Source organism: Octopus sinensis, linkage group LG7 (genome assembly GCF_006345805.1).
Source record: "Octopus sinensis linkage group LG7, ASM634580v1, whole genome shotgun sequence".
NCBI lineage: Eukaryota > Metazoa > Mollusca > Cephalopoda > Octopoda > Octopodidae > Octopus > Octopus sinensis.
The window spans coordinates 37,821,975-37,845,668 of NC_043003.1; the positions used below are offsets into that span (position 1 = coordinate 37,821,975).

The 23,694-nt window shown below is 36.0% G+C and overlaps 1 protein-coding gene across 2 annotated transcripts in view; it reads right to left on the minus strand.

The window, feature by feature from the left end:
• LOC115214347 overlaps positions 1 to 23,228 on the minus strand; it is a 145,929-nt gene extending 122,701 nt beyond the window's left edge. Inside the window, exon 1 of one of the 2 annotated variants that reach the window (XR_005000008.1) lies at positions 21,625 to 23,228. Coding sequence is in view for 1 of the 2 variants with exons in the window: in XM_029783532.2 (XP_029639392.1) it covers positions 21,625 to 22,033 (409 nt within the window). In the remaining variant the exon portion in view is untranslated. The remainder of the gene's footprint in view (positions 1 to 21,624) is intronic. The other variant, XM_029783532.2, reaches the window with a different exon arrangement.
• Positions 23,229 to 23,694: the final 466 nt, after the last annotated feature.

The following is a 23,694-nucleotide window of genomic DNA, read 5'->3' on the forward strand; positions in this document are numbered from 1 at the left end:
TGCCTATGTTTCCCTTTTCTAACAGATTTATGAATGTGTTAATAAATGCTAAACTTTTTTCAGTGAAGTCCAAAACTCTGGCCTGTAATGCTGCTACTTTCAAGGCCAGTGTCTTGTTTTTAAGTAGAGTAACATTAAATCCACTTAACCCTATTTAGGTGATAATATTCATCCTCATCATGATGATGATCATTTTAGTGTCCACCTTTCCATGCTTGCATAGGTCACATGGAAATTGTAGAAGCAGATTTTCTAACTAGATGCTCTTCCTGTTGTTAAACCCTCACCTGTTTCCAAGTAAAGTAATACTTCTCTATGGCCAGACATGTTTTCATAGAAGATTGGAAATGAAGACTACTGCTTGTATGACAGTGATACTTGCTTACAACTACTGCATGATGTTGAGACAAAAACACACACACACAGTAAGCTGTTTTCAATTTTCATCCTTCAAATCCACTCACAAGGCTTTGGTCAGCCTGGCACTATAGTAGAAGACACTTTCCCATAGTACCATGCAGTGGGACTGAACACAACATGATGTGGTTGGGAAACAAACTTCTTAACCACAGAATCGTTATATTTTGAAATCTACTAAGTGGAAAGGAGAAGACCACAACTCTAATAAGAAAATGCTTTCGGTAAAACAAGCATCAACTTCCTTGATTACTGAACTCAAGAACACAAAAATAACACCTGGTCCTGATAAGTTACCGCTTAAATGCTACCTACATCTAAATAGGTCCCTGAAAAATATCATTAGATTGCAAGCCTATAGCAGCAAAGTCTATAGCATTTTTCTTACAACTCTTCAAGCTTCAACACTATCACACAGAGCACAACCTATCGCTTTCTTTCTTTCTTTTTTAATCTAGTATCCTTTCCAAAAGTGAATTGTTATATATGGTTATTGAAGGGCAAAGCCACCACACTTAGTCAGAGATTTATAGCAGTGGAAGAAAGAAAATTTGTGATATGAATGATTTTCCTAAAAGGCCTTAACAATATGTTCAGATTCATAAAGCTTCTGTCAGTTGAAGTCATTGGTGTGTCCTTCACCTCATAACATGACTTTAAGATATCCACTGTAATAGATCACAATCATAAGCTCTTTATCAAGTAATATGCAGTAATTCAATCCTAACTCTTTGAACTACAATATATTCTTGTATTAGTTTAGACTGTATGATGCATGTGTGTGAACAGCCATGCTATACAGCAGTGAAGCATGGACTGTGACTGCTGAGGATATGTGTAGGCTTGAAAGAAATGAACCTAGTATGCTCCACTGGATGGGTAATGTCAGTAAGTACCCTGAGAGAAAAGTTGGACATAAGAAGCATCAGATGTGTTGTGCAAGACGACTGCATTGGTATAGTCATGTGATGCGTATGGATGAGGACAGCTGTGTGAAGAAGTGTCACAACCGGGGGCAATTATGCAGATGAATTAGATACATCAAATATATTATATTTGATGTATTTTAATTTGTTTATCCACATAATTGCCTCTATACCCGATCAACTTGATTCCTCTTACAGCCTTTCTTTACCTTGTGGAATGATCCCCTGTAAAGACATTAGAGTCTAAGTTTGAATATTTGAGGACTACTAAGTGTCTTATATACGGAGAATCTCTGGATCTCATCTGTGAACTATACACAAACACACACATACATATACATATATATCATCATCATCATCATCATCGTTTAACGTCCGCTTTCCATGCTAGCATGGGTTGGACGGTTCAACTGGGGTCTGGCAAGCTCGAAGGCTGCACCAGGCCAGTCAGATCTGGCAGTGTTTCTACAGCTGGATGCCCTTCCTAACGCCAACCACTCCGAGAGTGTAGTGGGTGATTTTATGTGCCACCGACACAGGTGCCAGACGAGTGTCGGTGGCACATAATATCACCCACTATATATATATATATATATATATATATATATATATATATATATATATCCAAACACGATGGGCTTCTACATAGTTTTTATCAACCTAATTTTCTCACAAGGCATTGACTGGTCAGCAAGGGGTATCAATACAAGACACTTACCTAAAGAGCCATGTCACGGGGCTGAACATGAAACCACAACATGGTTGTGAAGTGACTTTCTAATCTAAAAATCCATGCTCAATCTAATTGCATATATTTATTATGATTTAATTGACAGTGATTCTGAAGTTTCCCAGCAGATGTGACTTATTCAGAATGACAGCTTGAATAAGACATGTACCAGGTGACAATTTCAAAGTCACTAACAATAAGATTATGATAAATATTAGACTCTACAATTCTAATGAGTTGTTGTTTATTCAGTCACTGTTCAGTGTATTATTTTTAAGTAATACTCACACACATGCGCACACACAGGCAAACACATAGATGTGTGTGTGTGCATATATATACATATATATGTATGTATGCATGTATGTATGCATTATGTAGGTGTGTGTGTAGATATATATCACCATCATCATCATCATCATTGTCGTTTAACGTCTGTTTTCCATGCTGGCATGGGTTTGACTGAGGACTGCACCAGGCTCAATCTGATTTGGCAAAGTTTCTACAGCTGGATGCCCTTCCTAATGCCAACCACTCCGAGAGTGTAGTGGGTGCTTTTTACATGCCACCAGCATGAGGGCCAGTCAGGTGGTACTGGCATTGATCACTCTCAAATGGTGTTATTTATGTGCCACTGGCACAGGAGCCAGTCAGGCAGCATTGGCAATGATCATACTCAAATGGTGCTTTTAATGTGCCACTGGCACAAGTGCCCATCAGCCAGTACTGTTATCGGCCATGGCAATGATTTCACTTGCCTCAACAGGTCTTTGCAAGTGCAGTTTATTGACCAATGATTGAAGGGTACTCTTAATATGGCTGGTGCCAAGCAGTGGGACAGAACCCAAGATCACATGATCCGGAAGCAAACTTTTTAACATAGCTCTGTCCACAGTGTTGTCTAAAATTGTTTAAATATGTTTCGTGATACAGAACATTGTTGAAACAAAAACACTGCTTATGTACAAGAAACTTATAACCTCTAAAATGACTTGGCTGATCATAGATGCCTTCACTTACAGATCTGTTCAGTTAGGCCTGACCTTGGGCTAAACAACAACAAAACCTGAGTAAAAAAATAGACGTTTACTATTTTGCAAGTACTTAACCTAAATCCTTCTCCTGTCAGGTAGACAGTAACAAACTAATATTCATTTTCCTTATAAGATAGATGCCCTTTTCTGTCTTAAATAGGGCTTAGTACCCACTGATGTTCAGAAAAGTCAAACAATAGACCTGATGTCACACTTGTATCATGGGATAATGATGAATAAAGCAATGTTACAGGATTAAGGCAAGTGAAGCAGATGTAATCCTCAGTGCAACATGGAGGAACAGAAGTCAAAGAAATAATTTAGATATAAAACTGAATAAAATAATCATTCAATTTATGGTAGCGTATGTATGTATGAGGGAATGGGATAACTTGATGATGAGGAGGAGGATGACAGTAATAATGATGGTAATAGTGATAGGTCAACATTATCAATTTTATTTTCTTATAGAACACCTTAAATTGAATACAACACACACACATACAGACACACACACTCAAATACCAAGCACTGGGAAAACTAAATATCAACAGACAAATGAAACTAGCAAAACATTTGTAATTTACAATTTTCTCCACTTTTTCCACACCCACACAATGTGTGTGGGTGTATGTGTTCGTGTGTACACACACACATGGTGCAGTCCATCCCAGGCTAACAGAGAAAACAATTAAATAATGATGGCGGTTCAGACAACCCTTTAGCATTTAAATGATATATAGACGTTTTCTTTTATTGTTACAATTTTGTTGAAATATATTTTAAATACTATCTTTGCTATTTCATTGTAAATGTCATTTGATAATACATATTTTGTTTCATATAATTCAGAAAGATGAAAAGAATCAAAAGAAAAGAGAATATTCATTGGTCTAAAAATAGCACAAGGAAAAAGGTAAAAAACAGTCATATCACTTTCAAGTGGTTTACAGCTACAAATCTCAAATTGACAAAGTCTGGAAAGCCTAACAGTTTCAATGAAAAACAGCCATCTGTATCCCACCTTCTGCTTGGTTTCCATCTCAAAATCACAGAGGGAGGTTACATTGAAACCAAATTTTACAAGAATGCAACCAACAGAAGCGTGGTCATTCATTCATCATTACAAATCAATCTTCCCTATCAAAGCTAAGGCTGGATACAAAAAAAGATGAGCCATGCTTAAGGAACTTTTGAATTACCGTGTGTGTGTGTGTGTACTAATTATTGAATGACAAAGAAACAGGATAAGTAGATATTCTGCAAGTTCATACTCTAATATTACAGATAAAAGAAAGATGGCAAAAAGGCAGAATCATTAGCATGCTAGGTGAAATGCTTAGCAGCATTTCATCTGTCTTTACATTCTGAGTTCAAATTCGGTCAAGGTTGACTTTGCCTTTCATCCTTTTGGGATAGATAAAAGAAGTACCAGTTGAACACTGGATTTGATTTAATTGATTTACTCCCTCCCCCAAAATTGCTGGCCGAAGACGGCGCGCACACACACACACACACACACACATAATAAACAGGATCCAAGGAGACTGGTAATAGCCTACATCAACAAGACTTGTTATTTAGAAAAATCAAACAATAGAAAGAATACAGTGAAATTACTTTGGGGAGTGGAGAATCCAACATTTTGAAGAGCCATTCTTTATGCAAAGATGACAGAATTAAAAGAAAATCAGCAGAGTTTTACATCCTCTACATTCAAGAAAGTGGCTGCAATTCATATCTTCTTTTTTTTTCCCCTTCTGTCATCTTTACTTGAAAGATACTCCACTCTCCATGGCAATCATACACTTTCTGTTGCTTCATGGGTTTGTCTGTAAAACGCATCCAGTACACTCTGTAAGTGGTTGGTGTTAGTAAGGTTATCCAACTGCAGAGACCATGCCAAAGCAGACAGTAGATCTTGGTGCAGTCCTCTGGGTCACCAGCTCCTGTGAAACCATCCAACCCATGCAAGCATAGAAGGTAGACATTAAATGGTGATGACCATGATCCTCATAAATACACATATGAAATAAAAATAAAATCAATAGAGAATATACATATGAAGAATTTGATGCTAATTCTTTTCTACATTATTACAAACAATTTCTTAGACATATCCCTGAACAATGTTTGATTATATTAGAATATGTTGCTGCCAATTTGCCATTTAGTTGACCGAGTTTTATATTGATCGACATATTTCGTTTTAATCATCTACAAATCATAATACAATATAATATGCTAACATCACAAACACAAAATCCAAAGGCAATAAGAATAACAACAGCAACAACAAGCCAAAATTAGAGGATCTGTGTCAGTGGTTCTCAACTGGGATCCGTATTATGGCCCTTGGGGGGTCCTGTTAAAATTTATGTACAATAAACTGGCTATATTTCTACAATACACAAAATATTTAAACATTTTTTAATACAATTCCTAATAATATTTAATCACAGAAATATAAGTGGATTTTTCAGACATCAAATGACTATGAAGAACCAAAGGGATCCATAGAAAAAAAAAATGGTTGAGAATCACTGATCGATATGGTTATTTATCAAGATCTCTCTCAAATCACACCTTTCTGCCTTAAAATACTTTGAACAATGTGGTCACAGATATACAAAAAGATGAGAAGGTTATGGTCAGAATGTCTTTGCTTACAGTTTTTCTAGATCAAAACTGACTTAATGCTAACAATTAACAACACTAGAATTCCAAAATGAGAATAGAATCTGCTTTCCAGTTACACACTATATCTGCCGAGAACATCAACATCAATGATGTTCCTGATGATGTCGATATTTTTGAGTCTGTTGTGATGCAAGAAGAAAGTTTTGTGAAGGCAGGTTATTTGGCTGGTTTGAACCATGGTACTGAAAAGGGTCAACAAGATGGTTATCAACTTGGACATTCCTTGGGATGCAGTGTTGGAAATGAGATTGGCTTCCTCAAGGGATTTGTCTCAACATGGTTGGCGTTACTTGACCAATCTCCTGATACTAAAGAGAAAAACATACTGCAACCGAAGTACATAGGATTCACCTCACACTTTACTGCAGCTGCTATATGTCCCCACCCCAGATAGATTTGCTAACCATACCTCAGTTGGCCTATTTCTACTTCATGGTCCAGTGGCTGGAAACAGGGATGGCATGAGAATCAGGAAGGCCATATTAATATAAAAATAATTACTCCAACAATTTGACAAATGTCCAAATTATAAAATCAACCATCTTCACTCATGATTTAATACAATCAATACAGATGTATGTGTGTGTGTGTGTGTGTGTGTGTGTGTGAGTGAGTGAGTGAGTGAGTGAGTGAGTGAGTACATGTACTCAAGTATATTGAGGTTGATTCAAGTAACACCATTACATCTAAATTATCAACAAGCTGAGAAAAATATTTGTTGGTCGAAAGAGAACAGAGTATGTTTAAGGTAAACAATGACCTTTCAAACAGGTGATAAAGTTCATTTTGTAATCAAATGGCTTCCAGATGCCATCCACTTTTAGGAGTTTTGGGCAAAACCAATGCTGTATGAGCGAAATTTGGTAGATAAAAACTGTACGGCAGCCTGTCATATAAATGTGTGTGTGTGTGTGTGTGAGTGAGTGTACAAGTATGTTTGAGTGTGTGTGTACAAGTGTGTCTGTTTGCATGTACAAGTGTGTCTATGTGCATGTACATGTATGTCTGTGTGCATGTACATGTATGTCTGTGTGCGTGTACAAATATGTCTGTGTGCATGTACAAGTACGTGTGTGTGTAAAAGTATGTCTGTGTGTGTGTGTGGTGTGTGTGTACAAGTGTGTCTCTGTGCGTGCATGTACAAATGTGTGTGTGTGTGTGTGTGTGTGTGTGTGCGTACAAGTGTATATGTGTGTGTGAGTATACAAATGTATCTGCATTGACACCACTTCAGCATTGATGTTTAAGTCTCCCATAAACAAAATACCAGGCAGTGGTTTATTTTAATGAAATTGAAAAACAAGTAAGGGTTGGTATCAGAAAGGCCTGTGGCCATAAAATATACTTCCAAGACACCTCATCCAACCCATACCAGCATTGAAAAAGGAAATGTAAATCTATGTCACCACTTGTAGCTCACCAATCTTTTACAATGTAAACAAACACAGATACACACACCTACATATATCGTTTTTGTATTGGGTTTGCAAGATTCTTTATGTGAATTCATGTGTTGAAGCATATTTTATTGTGTCTGAGGAAAGTCATTCTGTTTTAATGCCTTATTAATTAACACACACACTGGTTCAATTTCCACTCATTTACTTATTTATTTTTTATAAAATTTTCATTGCTTCTTGCAACCTCTTCAATAATCGTTGGCTTGTGTGTGTATATATATATATATATATATATATATATATATATATATATGCATGTATGTATGTATACACAAGGAGGCGCTGAAAGGCTTGTGGCTTTAGGTAAAAAAAAATACAGGAGGATCAGTTAATTATGATTTTATTGAACATATTCCTGTCTCAGATTCACATACTTATTGCAGTGGGCCTTTAATCAGGCCTTTTGCGATACCCTTAAAGCCAGGAACTTTTCAGCAGGTCCTTTTATATACATACACATATACATACATAAAACACACACACACACACATATATATACGTATTACATATTCTTTTATTCTTTCACTCTTCTGTTTCAGTCATCTGACTGTAGCCATGCTGGAGCACCACCTTAAGGTGTTTTAGTCAAACAAAGTGACCCCAGAACTTATTCTTTATAAGCATAGTACTTATTCTATCAGTCCCTTTACCGAACCACTAAGTGATGGGGATGTATGCACACCAACATCAGTTGACAAGCGATGGCAAGTGGGGAACAAACATACACATACACCCATATATACGACGGGCTTCTTTCAATTTCCATCTACCAAATCCACTCACAAAGCTTTGGTCAGCCCAAGGCTATACTAGAAGACACTCGATCATGGTGTCATGCAGTGGGACTGAATCCAAAACCATGTGGTTGGGGAGCAAGTTCATTACTACACAGCCACGCCTGTACCTATATGCATATATTTGGCAGAAGTATTTGATAAACCTCTGTGTGTGTGTGTTTGTGTGTGTGTGTGTAGCATATGCAATGTATCCAATCTGGAAACAAATATATAGAAACTGTATATAATTCACTCCACCAACACTAAAAAGACCACAGCTACTCTGTGGCTAATACTACTACTGACCCTTATCTCCATCCCCCTCAAAACCCATGCACCTCATAACGAACCATTCCTTTCTCCACTTTTATGACTGAAGAGAGAAATTTTAAAAAAAGGAAAAGGAATAAAGGTGATGCTTCAAAAATAGTGTGTGTGTGTGTGTATGTATTTTGCATAAACTGCCACATTCTTGTTGTTATATGCTTACATGAACATAAGGCATTTAAGTACAATGAATCATTAAATTTTAATTTTAGTGAAGAAGAAGAAGAAGAAGAAGAAGAAGAAGAAGAAGAAGAAGAAGAATGTGTTTGTTAGCATAAGAAAAAATTGTGTGAAATAAAACAAGAGGATTGTGTGATATTGTTGTTTGAGTGTTGACTCAGGTCCACTGTTGGCTGCAGCTGTGTTGAACCTAAGTAAGTCAGTTGTTCTGCATGTTTTGGAGATTGCTAATTAACATAGCTTTCATAATGACGAGGCAGTCACAGATGGTTGAGTTGATAGGGTTCTGGTTTGCTCTGCCAACCAAACAATGGATAGTTCATGTTTTCTGTCAATGGCCAAGACACTTCCACTGATTCAGTTAATTCAGCTACAAATAGATACACACAATTTCTTCATGCCCCATCATCATCATCATTACTTAAAATGGTAAAACAACTTCCATATTTGACTGATACCTATTTTATCAAATCTGGAAGGAAGAAAATAGTTCATGACATAATTTAAATTCAGGAAGAAAAGATGCAACTAAATACTACAAAGGCATTTTTGTCTACCATTCTGGCATTTCTGCCATCCACCATCCTTTTCCTCTTAACACTAACACCACCCAGGCCCATAAAAAATAGAAACATTTCTTTTGTTAAGAAATGTCATCACATAAAATATTGATCCAACCATTTGCCTGATTTTTTTTAAAATGTCTATTTTATCAATTCCTGCCATTTTATCTCCATTAATGAAGGAATTAAAGAATCAATAACAAATACAGAATGCTTCAACTGCTTAAAGTCAAAAGAGATTAGAGGTCAATATACACCAAAAGCCTAGTGACTATACACCAACTGATTGCTATCAAAAGCACTGAAATCTCGTCTATGTGGTATGAGGTTGGAATATGCCAAACAGTCAAGCAGATAGATATATCCACAACAACAAAAAAGTCTCTATATGATCACTCAAGCTGTAGAAATAGCTGCCAAATAACTTTCAAATCATATCCATCTGTATTCAAAATAGAATGATAGATTGGATCATCTAGTCTACTGCCATAAAAAAAGATGATCATATGCCCCATTGAATTATTATTCTTTAATTTGTTATGCCCCCATTCTCCACCACCATTACCACCACAAGTAATTGCTCTATATAACTTCAAGGACACTTACCAAGGAGTACACTGGGTTATGAGATTTTGGTGGTAGAAACGATTCAATATCACATGTTGTTTCTAACTTTGAATGCCATTGGAATCAACTTTACCATTCTTCTACCCAAAGCAAGTACTAGAGATGGTTTAATATGATAACAAAACTGCTTCTGATATATAAATTAAGTTAATGCAAAAACATTTATGTACCAGGCATGGTTGTGTGGTTAAGAAGCTCACTTTGCAACCACATGGTTTTGGGTTCAGTCCCACGGTAAGACACCTTGGGCAAGTGTGTTCTACAGTGACCCAAGAGTGACCAATGCCTTGTGAGTGAATCTGATAGACAGAAACTGTGTGAAAGCCCATTGTGTAACTGTATGTGTATGTCTGTCTGTTTGTTCCACTCCCACACAACTGATGTTCATTTGTTTTCATTGCCATAACTTAGCAGTTGGGCAAAAGAGACCAACATAATAAGTACCAAAGTTAAAAAAAAAAGTATTGGGATTAATTGTTCGACTCAATCCTTCATGGCAGTGCTCCTGTATGGCTGCAGTCCAATGACTGGAACAAGTGAAACATATATATATAAAATAACATTTAATTTTATATCTGTACATTTTGAGTTCAAAATTCACTGACGTGAGTGATTTTTTTCTTGAATCAATCTTGGTTTAATTTTGTTAAATTTTGGAAGAGTCATATCTATCAAAGCCTATAGGACAGGCATGAGTAACCTTTTTCAAGAAGAGGGCCTCATGAGTCATGGCTCATCATCAGGTGGGCTGCACTACTAAAAACAATTGAAGGTTATCTTTTGTTAGGCATGCCATTCATAAAATCTCAGGGACTGCAGTTTGCCCAAGAATAACATAGAGCATGCAGACCAGTAGTTATTTGCCTACATTATTTTAGCTTTATATTCCGCTGAGGTCAACTTTACCTTTCATCTTTTCAGGGTCAATAAATTAAATACCAGTTGAGTACTGGGGGTCGATGTAATTGACTATCCCCCTCCCCCAAAGTTCAGGCCTATAACAGAAAGGATTATTTCACCTTTATTCAAGAACTGTTTCACCACACTATCGGTGGTATTTTCAATGGGTATACATTTGAATAGCTAGAGCACTGAAAAGGCCACAGAGGTGGCATAATAAAAAAAAACTTTAGGGAAAACAAAAAGAATATTTTAAAATCGTCATAAGCATGGCGAACAGCAAGATCAAAAAGGATGACTTGCATATTTGTTCTTATATGTTAGGGCAGATTTAACCATGAATACATTAATCACTTTCATTACATCATAGGAGAATGAGTACAACGAATGAGTGTCCATAACATACTCAGAGATAACATTTATCCCCACTTAAACTTGGATATTCTGTTAAAGCAAACTATGCACTAGTTTCCACTACAGTATAGCTTGTGAAGGCGCATGGCTCAGTGGTTAGAGCGTCGAGCTTACAATCGTGAGGTTGTGAGCTCAAATCCTGGACCAGGTTGCGTGTTGTGTTCTTGAGCAAGACACTTTATTTCACGCTGCTCCAGTTCACTCAGCTGTAGAAATGAGCTGCGACGTCACAGGTACCAAGCTGTATCGGCCCTTGCCTTTCCCTTGGATAACACTGGTGGCATGCAGAGGGGAGGCTGGTATGCATGGGTGACTGCTGGTCTTCCATAAACAACTTTTCCCGGACTTGTGCCTGGGAGGGTAACTTTCTTGGTGCAGTCCCATGGTCTGTGTCATGACTGAAGGGGGTCTCAGATAGCTTGATCTAATAGAACAGCCACATTTAAGTGGGGATAAATATTACCTCTATATTAATACTGCCTCTGTCACCAGTATATATTTTATAACATGTTCAATTCATTAGCATAAGAGACTCTGGGATAACTGGGGTTTTGACATCATTATATTTTATCAGCCAAAGACACCCTGGACTAGACAGAAATTGGTGAGTGTGTTTGTTTATAGGTTTTAATAATATGATGTTTCCAAAAATATTCACTTTCAGATCAAAGTTCTTTCAAAACAAATTTTTAAAATGTCAGGTTAACCTTTGATTATAAACTTGGCCTACTTACTTGCTTGATACATATGCATGTACATACGCACATGAATATATATGTAGGTACGTACATATGTATGTATATACATATATACATACATACGTTACTACTTTGTTTACATTATCATCACATTTGTATCAACTATTTCCACATCCTAACCGATGCATCTATCTATATTCACATTCTGAAGAGATTTACTTAAACCAGTAAATTGAAATGATCGTAAATGCTACCCTTATCTCTGCTTCTTCCTTCTTTGTTACACATTTAATTAAAGACATAACCACAAGTTTCCCATTGTTATTTTATCCATTTTCTTCTCCTTGTGTGTGTACCGTTGGCGATTTTTTTTTCCTCTGTCTTCTCTTCTCCTATGTTTCCGCCGAAGAGCTCCGCTCGAAACGTTAAACCCTCCTTTCCTGAGCGTCCAATAATACTATATTTGTTCCACGTCCTCGCGTTGTTGTGTTTTTTTGTGCTTTCTTGTTTGGATTAACTATATATATATATGTATATACATATACTCTCTTTACTCTCTTTTACTCTTTTACTTGTTTCAGTCATTTGACTGCGGCCATGCTGGAGCACCGCCTTTAGTCGAGCAAATCGACCCCGGGACTTATTCTTTATAAGCCCAGTACTTATTCTATCAGTCTCTTTTGCCGAACCGCTAAGTGAGGGGACGTAAACACACCAGCATCGGTTGTCAAGCAATGCTAGGGGGACAAACACAGACACACACACATACATATCTATATATATACGGCAGGCTTCTATCAGTTTCCGTCTACTAAGTGAGGGGACGTCTACTAAGTGCCGAACCGCTAAGTGAGGGGACGTAAACACACCAGCATCGGTTGTCAAGCAATGCTAGGGGGACAAACACAGACACACACACATACATATCTATATATATACGGCAGGCTTCTATCAGTTTCCGTCTACCAAATCCACTCACAAGGCATTGGTCGGCCCGGGGCTATAGCAGAAGACACTTGCCCAAGATGCCACGCAGTGGGACTGAACCCGGAACCATGTGGTTGTTTAGCAAGCTACTTACCACACAGCCACTCCTATATATATACATATATATATATATATATATATACATACATACATATATATATATATATATATATATATATATAAATATATATATATATATATTGGCCTGCTCGCTTAGCCAGTGGGGTGGCATCATTTGAAGGCTAAAACAATGCGAAGCGCATTGTGACCAGCGATGTGTACCAACATCTGATAGCCTGGTCGATCATGGTGATCATGGTGATATATATATATATAAAATCAAAGACTAAAATTTATGGTACTATCTTAAATTGGTTTTTGTTTTAATGTATTCATTCTCTGCAACCAACCTACTTGACCTGGAATTTCAGTTTGCATGAAAAGTTCGCTTCTTTAAGATAAACCCTCTACAGGTATACATTTGATAGTCGATATTTACAGAAGCACTTACTGAGGATAGTTCATATTTTAATCCCACTTATCTAATCATGTATGTATGCATGTATGTATGTATGTATGTATGTATGTATGTACGTATGTATGTATGTGTCTATGTATGTATGTGTCTATGTATGTATGTGTCTATGTATGTATGTGTCTATGTATGTATAAGCGCACACACACACACACATATAAAAAAACCTTGTGCCTAAAAAAGAGAATTCACAATTGAAATAATGAAGTCTTGCATAGCAACCTTTGACATCTTCACAACTATGTGTCTTAAGTATTAAATCAGTGACTAGTACATATATAACAGGATAGTTCATGTTCATTCTAGATAACAGATATTTATACTTTAATGACAACAAAACGCCTGTTTTGGTACCGATATATAGTCTTATAATGTCTGAGATAAATCAGAGAGATTGTAGCTAGGGTACATAGCTCAGAAATCAAGGAGTTTCTCCCAGGTTAAGCTGCTACTTCTCCACACTAAGAGGTCACAGCTCTCGTTACTACAGGTATGTGATTAAAATGTCACAGGGAAAAATTCAGAAGATGGATCTTTCAAGCCAAGCCAAGCAGTAGGATATCTAGAGGGTTTCTACCAGATTCTATCTACTAAATTCACTCACAAGATTTTGGTTGCTTCAAAGTTATAGTACAAAACCCCTGCCCAAGGTGCCACACAGTTGGACTGAATTCTTAAGGAGACCATAGGGTTGGGAAGCAAGCTTCTTAATCACACATACACACTGATGATGTATAAGTATTTATGTAATATACATATCATCATCATTTAGCATCTGCCTTCCATGATGACATAGGTTGGACAGTTTGACAGGAGCCTGCACCAGACTTCTGTGTCTGTTTTGGCAGGGTTTTACGGCTGGATGTCCTTCCTAACACCAGCCACCCAGCAGAGTGGACCGAGTGCTTTTTTACATGGCACAAGCACAGGTGACGTCAGTCTGGTATGGTTTTTACGGTTGGATGCTCTTCCAAACACCAACAACTTTACAAGTGGACTGGATGCTTTTTAAGTATGTATATTTGTCCAGTAATAGTGACCAATGGTTTTGCATCCATAAAGCATTAAGCTTCATGGATGGCTCATCACACTCAATGTCAGATGGCATATGTCTGACATTGAGTCAGACGAGTCATTCATGAAGCCTAACGCTTTATGGATGTGAAACCATTGGTCACTCTATGACCAAACATATATTTAACTGCATGTAAATACATTACTGCTTTATTCATTAGAGTGTACTTCTTTTTCGTAGCCAATGACAGTACCACATGATTGGCACTCGTGCCAGTGGAATGTTAAAAGCACATCTGAGTGTGATTGTTGCCAGGGCCATGGATTGGCTCCCATGCCAGTGACACGTGAAAAGCACCATTCAAGCATGACCGTTGCCAATGTCGCCTTACCGGCACATGTGCCAGTGACATGTGAAAAACAACATTTGAGCATGGTTTTTGCCAGTGCTGCCCAAGTAAAAACACCTTTTGCGCGTGGTCATTCCCAGAACTGCCTGACTGGCCCTCGTGCCAGTGGCACGTAAAAAGCACCCACTACACTCTTGGAGTGGTTGGCATTAAGAAGGGCATCCAGCTGTAGAAACTTTGCCAGATCAGACTGAGCCTGCTGCAGCCTCTGGCTCACCAGTCCTCAGTCAAACTGTCAAGCCAGCATGGAAAGCGGACGTTAAACGATGATGATGATCCACTAAATATACATACAGACATATATATATATATATATATATATATATATATATATATAGTACATAAATGTTTGTGCATGTGAATATCTAGTAGTTTAGTTTGCATATTAAACCATCTCTAGTATTTGTCTATTTTATTAACTCTAGATAGTGGAATGGTAAAGTTGATTCCAATGAGATTCAAAGTTAAAAACAACATGTTCTGGATCATTTTTACCACCTGAGTCCCATAACCCAGTATTCTCATTGTTAAATGTCCTTGAAGGTATATAGAGCAATTACTTACAGGGAGAAAAAAACAAAAAACAAAGAAAAAAATAAGAATTCAACAGGGCATAGAAAAGAAAAGAATACGAAATAAAACACTTGTTATAATAACAAGTCACTTCGCATATATATATACAATATATATATATATATATATATTCTATAGTACAAGTTACACTTTCATAATTCAAGACGTTAACCTATAACAATTGTAATTCTGAATTTTATGAAATTTAAATAAAGTGTTTTTGTGTGTCTGTGTTTCATCACCATCAATTTAACATTGACTTTCCCGTGTTTGCATGGGTCAGACCAGTTACCCTTCCTGTTGCGAACCCTCACATCTTTCCAAGTAAGGGTTGGCAACAGGAAGGGCAACTGGTCTGACCCATGCAAACATGGAAAATGTCTTCTACTATAGCCTCAGGCTGAGTGGATTTGTTAGATGGAAACTTAAAGAGCCTGTCACACATATATATATATATATATATCTTCTATATATAAAAGAGAGTTTGTATGTGTGTGTGTGTATGTTTCTTATGAATTCCAAAACCGACTTGCAGATTTTGATGTATGGGGTATCAAAAGATTCAGTAAGCTTTTGTCCTCCAACCATCGCTTGACTACCTATGTGGATTTGGTATACAGAAACTGAAAGAAGCCCATCGTGTATAAGTGTGTGTGTGTGTTTGTGTGTGTTTGTGTCTGTGTTTGTCCCCCCATTACCGCTTGACAACCGATGTTGGTGTGTTTATGTCCCTGTGACTTAGCAGTTTGATAAAAGAGACTATTAGAATAAGTACAAGGCTAAAAAAAAAAATTAATTAAAAAGTAAGACCTGGCAGTGCTCCAGCAAGGCTGCAGTCAAATGACTGAAATAATGAAAAGGTAGAGAGAGAGAGAGAAGAGAGAGAGAGAGAAGAGAGAGAGAGAGAGAGAAAGAGAGAGAGAGAGAGAGAAGAGAGAGAGACTGTCATTTAATATCCACATATGATTTTGTGTGTGTAGATAGAACCATTTAAAAATGTGCTAGTAAATGAGTTATTAACTAAGTCCAAATGTAAAAAGTTTTCTTTGTTTATTCTGGCAACCTCTGTCGTGAAATGAGCTCCCTTATTTTGTCAATCAACGCTGAAGGCTACTTTTATACACACAGTGAATTAACAGCAAACAAACATCTAGATATTGAGGCAGCAGTGACAATACACATAATATATGGGCTGAACATTATCATGTTAGAAGTGACAATAATAATAGTTAAAATATATAACATTTATCTACCTATATAATGGTTTGTAGTTTTGTATGACATGTCTATTTTTGGCTGTTTAACCTTTAGCATTCAGATTACTATATCAAACGTAATGCTATTTATTGAAACATTTTAAAACTAATCATGTGTAATTTTGTGGCTTTGAAATTTCAAAGATTTTTTTTTAATTTTAGGATTACATAGCAGGGTAGGTGTGAGAGGCTGTATCTGCTCCGTGTAGACATAAAACAGGTAGAATATTTGAGCCGGATATGGCCAGTTTAAATATGAAAGGGTTAACAGAATGCAGATATCTGCTACATTATATGCACAATGCATTCCTGAAAATCATGTTATAGGATGAAGTCTACTTTCTGTTAACTTTCACATGATATGGAAAATAAAATTTGTGTTAAAGAATTCAACATTATAAGATTTTTCAAGAATGCAATTCTTCTGTAACGCAGGGAATGTCTGTAGTTTACTTTTACATCAAGGTAGAAGTAAAGCATTCATCATAATCACTGTTTTAACATCCACTTTCTCATGCTTGCATGGATCAGATGGAATTTGTTGAGGTGGATTTTCTACAACCTGATGCCCTTCATATTGCCAACCTTACATGTTTCCAATTAAGATAATATACCTCCATGACCAAACATGCTTTCACAGAATATTGGAAATATAGGACAATGCTTGCATGATGATGACACTCATTCACAGCTATCCTGCAATGTCAAGGCAAGGAAATAGTAACAGATACACACACCCCCACACATATATACAATGGACTTCTTCCAACTTCCATCTACCAAATCCACTCACAAGAATTTGGTCAGCTTGTGGCCATAGTAGAAAACACTTAGTCAAAGTGCCACACAATGGGACTGAACCCAAAACCATGCTGTGGGGAAGCAAACTTTTCACTATACAGCCATGCCTATACATTCTATATTGCGTTTATGGAAAGAGATATTTACTCCCATCATCGGAATTAATCTTCAATTCAAAACACGAAGGTTCAAACCTAGTAAATTATTCTATTGCGTATTATGATTATATTTTTTATCATCATTTGAAGACACACTTTGATATCCTTTTGTTTCATCAGTACAGTACATGAACAATTACAGAATTTAAAACAGTTTTCCTCAGAATTACACATGCATGTGCATGCACACACATATACACGCACACACACACAAAGTGAAATAAAAGAGGAATGCAAGATGATATGCTGCACAAAACAAATGAAGCATTTTATTGACAAGAAAATCCTAGACTGCATTCTGAATCAGGAATTCAAAGTACAAAGATGTTTGTCCCTATTTCTTACAATAACCAGACTTTAGCTGTTAATTAGAGATGGGACCTGATAACATAGTAAACTAATTCAACTGCACAAGAGATGTTGGTTTCATCCATATCAAGCAAAACCACATTACAGTCCTATATTTAAGAGATGAGGGATTATTTACATTATTTACATTTGACGGATATTTGTCCACATCTTGTTTGTTGTTAACACAACATTTCAACCGATATACCCTCCAGCCTTCTTCAGGTGTCTTGGGGAAACCCAGGTTCGAAATTTCCTCAAGATACCTGAAGAAGGCTGGAGGGTATATCAGCCGAAACGTGTTAACTTCTTTATTCCTATACAGGTATAGCATCAATTTTCCTGGAGCTTTTTTCCCAAAGCCTTTTCAGATGGCTGTGTTTTCCAAACCAGGGGTGATCACCTCTAAATTAAACAAATATTAAATTTTCTTAAACAATTAAATGAAATACAGATACCTGTACATTAGTATAAATGATACAAGTTTATTAATTCTGTATTGTGCAAGATACTGTAAAACAGGGCCATTTAATAAACTAGTCTGACAGCTGCATGAATTTGAAGTTCCTGCTCATAAATTAGTACAGATTATTAAAGGTTTCGAACCATCAGTGTCCAGAAAAACAATAAAATAATAAAGTTTAACTAGATTTGAACTTTCACACTGTATTTCACATGTGATGGGAGAAAACATCCTTTTTCTTTTTAATATAACACAGAATATTCAACTTTAACTGGTTTCAAAACTTCTTTATATGAGACAGTAAATAATTACTCCTAACCTCAAACCCAAAATAAAAATAAACTAATTGTTTGTGGAACATTGGATCTCAAAGCACATCACATAAAGCTATAAATAATAGCATTGAAATATTAGGTCAAAAAATTGTTTGGGGTAGGAAAGGCCAAAGGAGACATGGGTTTGTATCCACAAGCAAAAGAGTTTTTCAATTCAATTTTTCAATGCTATTATTTATAGCTTTATGTAAGGCTATGAGCTGGAAGAATTGTTAGCATGCCAGGCAAAATACCTAGAGACATTTTATCCATTTTTATGTTTTCAGTTCAAATTCCACTGAGGTTGACTTTACCTTTCATCTTTTCGGGGTCAATAAATTAAGCACCAGTTGAGCACTGGGGTCATTACAATCAACTAGTCCCCTCGCCAAAAATTTCAACCCTTTTGCTTACGGTAGAAAGGATTATTTCTAGCTTTATGTGATGTGTTTTGAGATCAAATGTTCCAAAACAGAATTATTTCACGCTCTCTCGAAAGTTTATGAATTCTTACAATGTCAACAAAAGTAGACTATTCTCTTGAAACTGTAGAAAGGAAGATAAGCTAAACCATGTAAAAGATACAAAACACTATATTAAACACAAAATCTAGATCTTATTTCATTCTGGATCAAGAATTTAAAGTACAAACATTGTCTTTACCATGTCGTACTATGAACAGGTTTTAACTGATGGGACCTGGCTACCATGTATCCTTCTAGTATGCAGCAGATGTTGGCATCACTCATGCTAAGCAAAAACCCATCAGTATGAATGAATTTCCCTGGTGAAAAAACATTTAAGTGTATCCACCTAGTTCATATATATATATATATATATATATATATAATGTTTGTTTACATGCCTATTAAGATACAATTCATCTTTTATTTATTCACATACACACACACAAATCTATTTGTGAATTTTTTTTGCTTGTTTTTCTTTTTTTTCTTTTGTCAAAATATTTTTACATATTTTCCATAGTGATAAAAGACCTTAGATGGAACTGTACTTTAATATTACTTGGTGCCTGCTCTGAGTAATTTATTAACCGCAAGTGCCCAATATGTATGTGAGTATGCAGGTATGAATGGTTAAGAAATTTCCATCGAAACCATTAAGTCCTGAGTTCGTTCCCGTTATGAGGCATCTTCTGCAAATACATTTGTGATAGCCTCAGATTGACCTAAGATTTGTGAATCAACTTGGATAGATGGTGACTGCGAAGAAGCCTGTTTGGACTGTACCCAGAATTTAAAAGGTACAGCCTGTGTCACGCTTGTATCAAGCTGATTTTAGTTAAATAATTACGTTAAAGGTATGCATATCTGTGGAATATTCAACCACTTCGCATGATAACTCAAAGGACAGGTTGTCCTGTTGTTAATCAAAATCCAACTGGGCACTCATATATATGTAAATATATGGTTATGTCATACTGATGATAGGAGAGTGTATTACTTCACTAACTTTGAAATCGTTCGATATATGACTAAACTTTTTCCAAAAATCTTTTGGTTCAGTCCCTCGCTTTCAGCGTGTGCGTATATGTCATACAGTAGTTTAGAACCACTTGGCATATTCTTACATTGTGTGGCAGGACCTCTTATAATTACCCTTACTATAATTTTATAATTACATTTATAAAAGTATATATTTCGAATTAATTTTTACCTTAATTGGTTTTACATGCTGGCTACTTAATAAAATCTCATATAGATTTTATCCTTAATTGATATATGTATATATATATATATATATATATATATTATATATATATATATATATATTAGAAGGCTTGGGGATGATGTACAGATATTATATATTAGAAGAAATGAGGTACTCAGAAATCTGGATGGTTTTATATTTACAGATTTTTATTAATATGTCACATATTTTTATAAATCATATATTAGCGCTTGCATCCACTCTAGTGAAGTTGTCAGATTGATGACTCTACTAGAGTGGATGCAAGCGCTAATTATACGATTTATAAAAACATGTGACGTATTAATAAATATCTATAAATATAAAACCATCCAGATTTCTGAGTACCTCATTTCTTCTAATATATATATATATATACATACATACACACAGACACGCACGTATGTATGTATGTATGTATGTATGTATGTATGTATGTATGTATGTATGGGGCCTTCTACTAGCATTATAGGCTTCTGGACAACTGCCCAGTGGCTTAAAACCCATGTCATAAAACAGCACACATATATATACACAAATATATATATACATACATGCACATATACTTGCACACACACACACACACACATTCATAAATATCGATCTACTTCACACAAACTCACACGGAATCTAAAGACTGTTGACTTGTTTACATATTATATAATATAATAGCAACATGTTTTTTTAAATGAAAATGAAGATATAAACATGATCATGTTTCTCGTATAATGGTTATGTTCCACAGAATTCAGCAACGATGAGGATTTCTTTCTCATTCTTATGTGAAGAATGAACCAGAAGAGAGAGAGAGAGAGAGAGAGAGAGAGAGAGAGAGAGAGAGAGAGTATTTCTTTATTCACCATAAGGTTGAGAAAAAGAGGAGACAAAACAAACGTTGGGGTCAGGGTATCGAATCAGAGACAGAGAGAGAGAGAGAGTGTGTGTGTGTGTGTGTGTGTGCGTGCGTGTAGATGTATTTTTTACAAAACAGCTGAAAAGATCGATCTTGTGTTTATCGTCCGCTAGATAGAGACAAGTATGACCAACGAAGTGCACCTAACCACATTTCATTACATATGAAGTATTGATTTTTAACAAACTTTGCAAACTTTTCTTTTTTATGTTTTGTAATAGTTTTAATCTGACTTCGTGTAAGACCAACAAACCAAAAATATTGAGTGGTTTAAGTGAATGAAAATATCAATAATTGAATGAAATATCAATAATTGACTAAAACAAATGTAAAATTCTAAACTATTTCACATGCCGACATAAATTTTAGTGCTTTTAAAGTGAAACTTACCTGAGAAATGAAGCGGAATAGGAAGGTCTGAACCGGTCACTACGTAATCCTGGACTCTCCTTTCCCATTGCATCTTACTAGTAGTTACAAATCTTCTTCGACGAATCTCCAAGATTTGTATAGGAGTACTGACAGTATCAGAAGAGTTAGATCGAATAGCTGGCATAAGCAATGATTCCGATGAACGTCGGGAGTTTCCAGTAACAAGTCTCACCCAGAAAGGTAGTTTCTGTTTGGCTAGGTGTTCCTTCATTGACATCGGTTTGTTGGAACCATGATGTCGCGTTAGTCGACTAGAATTCGGTTTTGGTGACGCTGATGGTAACTGAGACGGTTTAGAGAGAGGGCTGTTACACTTAGAAGATATCGCAGGACTTGACAACAAACAATCTGTTGCTCTGACAGCCATCTTCTTAAACTTTTTTTTTACTCTTTCGAGTTTTATAAGAAAGTGTTTATTAAGCTTGTTTTAAATTAAACTTAAGCTTCATCCGGCTTTATTTTGTATGTTCTTGTTTGGTACAGGGAGAAGTATTAACTAGTCCACAATTGGTACTCATAAATGTACAATAAATTAAGAAAATATTGAAGTTCCATAAAAGTACAAAATAAATGAAAAAAGATTTAACGGTTGAAAGAAAGGAAAAATAAAATTGTTTAAGACAAAATCCTTAAAATTTTGTATCCAAAGAAAGCAAAATAAAACATAAACAGACAACTAAGGTGATGACATTTGACGACACGAAGTTATAATATTTAGTTTAGGTGATAATCCACAAATTCATTCTGGAGTTTTCAACATAAAAAATTCTTAATATTTGATCACGACATTTTTTTCGTTTTGTCACAAAAATGAAGCAGGTTTTTTACCTTTGCAGGTTTTAGAGGGTTACTGTTGTGAAACATGGTTAAATGTCACCAGCGTGAGACTTATTGTTCCAACATTCGCCCTGCCTCTTTCTTTTATGATTCATTTGTCGAGCTGGTCTCAGGTGCGCTTTGTTGTTTTAATCTTTCTGTCTTCCTTTTCCTTTCTCTCTTGAGAAATATATATCGTCATAAGGCCAAGCAACTGGACTGAAACAAGTAAGTTAGGACGAACTGTGTGGCCGAGGTTTCTGACAAATGACAATAAGAATACGAAGGAAAGCTGTCCTCACATTTATATAAAATGGAAAGAAAAAATATTTCTGGCTGATTAAACTTAAGCAGGACACTTGTTGATGTTGCTTAAACTTGTTTATGCCAACTGTAAAGAGTTTGTAATGTTATAATCATTATTAGGTACTTTTTTTTTTCCTTAAGGGAAAAATGTATTTGATGAATAAGATTTGTTCTTTGCTGTGTGTTTTCTTGGTAAATATTCCAAAACAAGCGAGATATGTAGGAAACATTAAATAATTGCGTTAGTAAACTGTCACTGCCACACACCTGAATAATGAAACTTCTACTTCAGGTAGTTGTACTGTAATAATGAGGTGTATACTTCAGAAGGAGGAGAAAAGAAGGAAAAGAAAGCAAACACTGATTTTCTAATCAACAGTCTCCTTTCCAGACAGTAAAGCAAAATAAAAGACAATAAAATAAAATACAAAGTGACAAGAGATTACTTTTTCTTTTAATAAAAAGATTATTAAGAGTAGAAACGATACATATACAGCGAAGTACATGTATAATAGTTTCATTTTCTTTCTCTCTTTTTTTTTTATCCTGTTCATATAGGTATTATATGTCTTGCAGGTTATTATATAAAGGGATTGATCTGTAAATAGGAACCGTCGTTTCCTTGAAACTTAAACACAAGTAGCTGGGAGTGCGTTAAAAAAAAAAAGTTGGGTTGCACTTGTCAGTACGTGTGTACGTTAATTGCTATGCGTGAAGTGCCTGCTTTGAAATGATAACAATCTCACCTCAGGGTAAGGAAGGCGGGTACGCTGAATGTACAATCCTGCTTGCCAGAAACCTGACAGCTACTTCACACGACAACGTCCACCTATGGATTTACCTGCCGCCTGTCCGCAAAAGAAATAATGTCACTGTAGATTTTAAGTAATGTGGCAACAGGCACGT